The 2,638-nt window shown below is 34.8% G+C and overlaps 2 protein-coding genes across 2 annotated transcripts in view; both read right to left on the minus strand.

Moving 5' to 3' along the window:
- The window catches only part of LOC102200168 (G-protein coupled receptor 56-like), a 50,218-nt gene that overhangs the window by 3,346 nt on the left and 44,234 nt on the right, over positions 1-2,638 (minus strand). The gene's annotated exons all lie outside the window — the stretch shown is intronic.
- LOC102200453 (adhesion G-protein coupled receptor G5-like) overlaps positions 81-2,638 on the minus strand; it is a 7,895-nt gene continuing 5,337 nt past the window's right edge. The window contains exons 9-11 of the mRNA XM_005726323.1: positions 916-1,034; positions 306-574; positions 81-229 (exon numbers count right to left, since the gene is read on the minus strand). Of these exons, the coding sequence (XP_005726380.1) occupies positions 129-229; positions 306-574; positions 916-1,034 (489 nt within the window). The 3' untranslated portion in view covers positions 81-128. The remainder of the gene's footprint in view (positions 230-305; positions 575-915; positions 1,035-2,638) is intronic.

The following is a 2,638-nucleotide window of genomic DNA, read 5'->3' on the forward strand; positions in this document are numbered from 1 at the left end:
ATGCTTGGTGAAAAGGAGCTTTCTGCTTCTCCAACATGCATGTTTACAGAAACTCTGATTGGCAAAACAGTTAATAAGTAAATGTGAAAATGTGAATCATTATTCTTGATTTTACATGCTGGCAAATCTTACATTGCAGTACTGGAGGAGTTAGATGCGTCCAGAGGGGTAAGGCCATAAAACGTTCTGTCTATGATCACCACCACTGACACAATCATGGCAGGGACACCTTGATCAAAATTAATTAATTAATATCTACATCCGCATTGATAATGACAGCTCCCTCCCTAATTGATTCCACTCACCCCATCCGACCACGCCGAGTTTGAGCAGGTATTTCTTGACATAGATGTTGAAGACTTTGACTAAGAGAAGATATAAGTGGAAACCTTCCAAGGCCATCCAGCTGAAAGTGGCTAGCAGAGAATAATGAAGTAAAAGAGCCATGTATAAGCAAAGTCCAGAGGAAGACCCTGCTGCCACTGCCTGACTGGGCAGGAAGTGCAGGTTGAGGAGCATCAGGGCAATTACAAGGTTGATGTGGACCTTCATAGAGACATCTTGTCTGAGTTTTCTGTCACACAGAGAATTGATCTGTGTTAAGTAACATACTGTATCACAACTGGAGGAATGGTAGACCATAACAAGAGAAGAAAGAAATGATGAAGAGTTATTTATAGAGTAAGAATAGCATTTGCTGTAAGAAGATCAGTGAATGCCAGTGAATGGAGGAAGATTTCAGTATGTTTTAAGGCAACTGAAAGATAAAAACAGGCTACTCATATGTCAAAGGTATGAGGATGTTTGAGAAAAGGGGACAACAGCAGAGGCAAATCAGATTACAGGAGGTACTAAAAGTGTGAAAGAGGAAGGACTGATGAAGATGGGAAGAACATGAAAAAATGAATTTATTACCTGTTTGTAATAAAGAGCAAAATGGTTATGACCAAAGTAAAAAGGGAAATACTACAGCCAATCACAGTAATGTGTGTTAAAATCTCTTGGTCTTTCTTTGTGATGGAAGGATCAGGTATCTGTGGAGAAAACACATGTTTATATCATCTTGTACTATTTGTATTATAACAATTAGTCAGAAGCCTTTTCACCTTCTGCTCGATGACAGGTCAACAGACCAACAGGTACAACATGTTGGAAGCAAATACTTGTCTTACTTATTATTTTTTTACACTGCAAACATAACTTTATTTAACCTGCTAAGTTATTAAGTATGCTTTCTTATTTCTGATGGTACAAGTCCCTTGAAGAAAATGGGGGCAAGGCTAAAAAGAAAGTTAAAAGAACAGCTGAATACATCTGAAAAATAAAATAAAGCATTAACTAAATATGCTTTATACAATCATAACAAGCATAACATAACAACAGACAATAACATGCAATGAAATACACAGAATTAAGGTAGGCAAAGTGTAGGTAATCAAGCACGAGCAACCAATACAACATAGCTGCAAGGAAAGGCATACAATAACCGACAGCACTGTTACAGTTTGGCACTGTTTTCAAGGATGGCAGGATAGTAATTTGAATGAAAACAAATTGAGCAGAGCAGGTGAAGGTAGAATTCTGTACAAGAAATCTTTTTATTTTGGTGTCTTCTAGTGGCACCATCAAGAATGACACCAAACTGAAAAGAAGGAAAAGAAGAAAATGCACAACAAATGTATCTACAATTATAACAAATTATATTTGTTATTTTATTTGTATGCATAATTTTGACACTCAGTGAATGTGTAGGTTAAACGGTGTATTTATTATATAGAAGAGCCGTAACATGGCAAAAATGTTGTTTTTCCTTTGCATGCAGAGAGCAAAGTGAACCGTCCTTGTTTGCGCGCACAAACTTGGCCAAATAAATGATTCTAAATGATAAATGATTCTGATTGTGCAGCACAATTATAACAACATATTTTCATTACCACATGAACTACATAGATATTCACTACTCCCTCCAGAAAAATTAAAAATACATTAAACTGCAGATTACTGAGGAATCAAATGTGATTTTATGAAAGGAGAAAGATTCAAAAGGCTGTATACCAAACCCACATGCATGTGCCATCGGAGCGCGTCAAACACTTAAAAAACAAAATAAAAAAACAGAAACACTATGGAAGCAGAATTTATTGGATCATATGACTAATGAAATAAGTAAAGAAAAGTTCTGGCTGGATAAAAACAAATTATCATTAAATTTGAATAAAACTAAAATTATGTTATTTGGAAATAGTACTGGTGTTGATATTGAAAGAGACAGTGAAAATTGATTACTGGGGAAAATAATGGATGAAAAACTTAAAAAACATTACAATCCCTTTGTACTCTTCAAAAAAAGTTGTTCGAATCATCCACAATGCAGCTTATGGGGATCATACAAACTCACTATTTTTGCAATAATATTCAGAGTATGTTTTTTTGGAAAGAAGTTATAATTTAAGGGAGGTATGTACTGCAAGAAAAAGCTTTTTGTTTCTGTGCATGGAGTGAAACTGTAGAACAGTTTGAATATGGAATTAAAGCAATGACCAAAGATAAAACAGTTCAAAAAAAGTTATAAAGAAATGATCTTCTTGAACTATAAAGAAAGGGAAAATGTTAAAATTAAGTGAATGTCTCTATTTAG

Source organism: Pundamilia nyererei, unplaced genomic scaffold (genome assembly GCF_000239375.1).
Source record: "Pundamilia nyererei isolate P.nyererei 1_Seehausen unplaced genomic scaffold, PunNye1.0 scaffold00019, whole genome shotgun sequence".
Taxonomy (NCBI): domain Eukaryota; kingdom Metazoa; phylum Chordata; class Actinopteri; order Cichliformes; family Cichlidae; genus Pundamilia; species Pundamilia nyererei.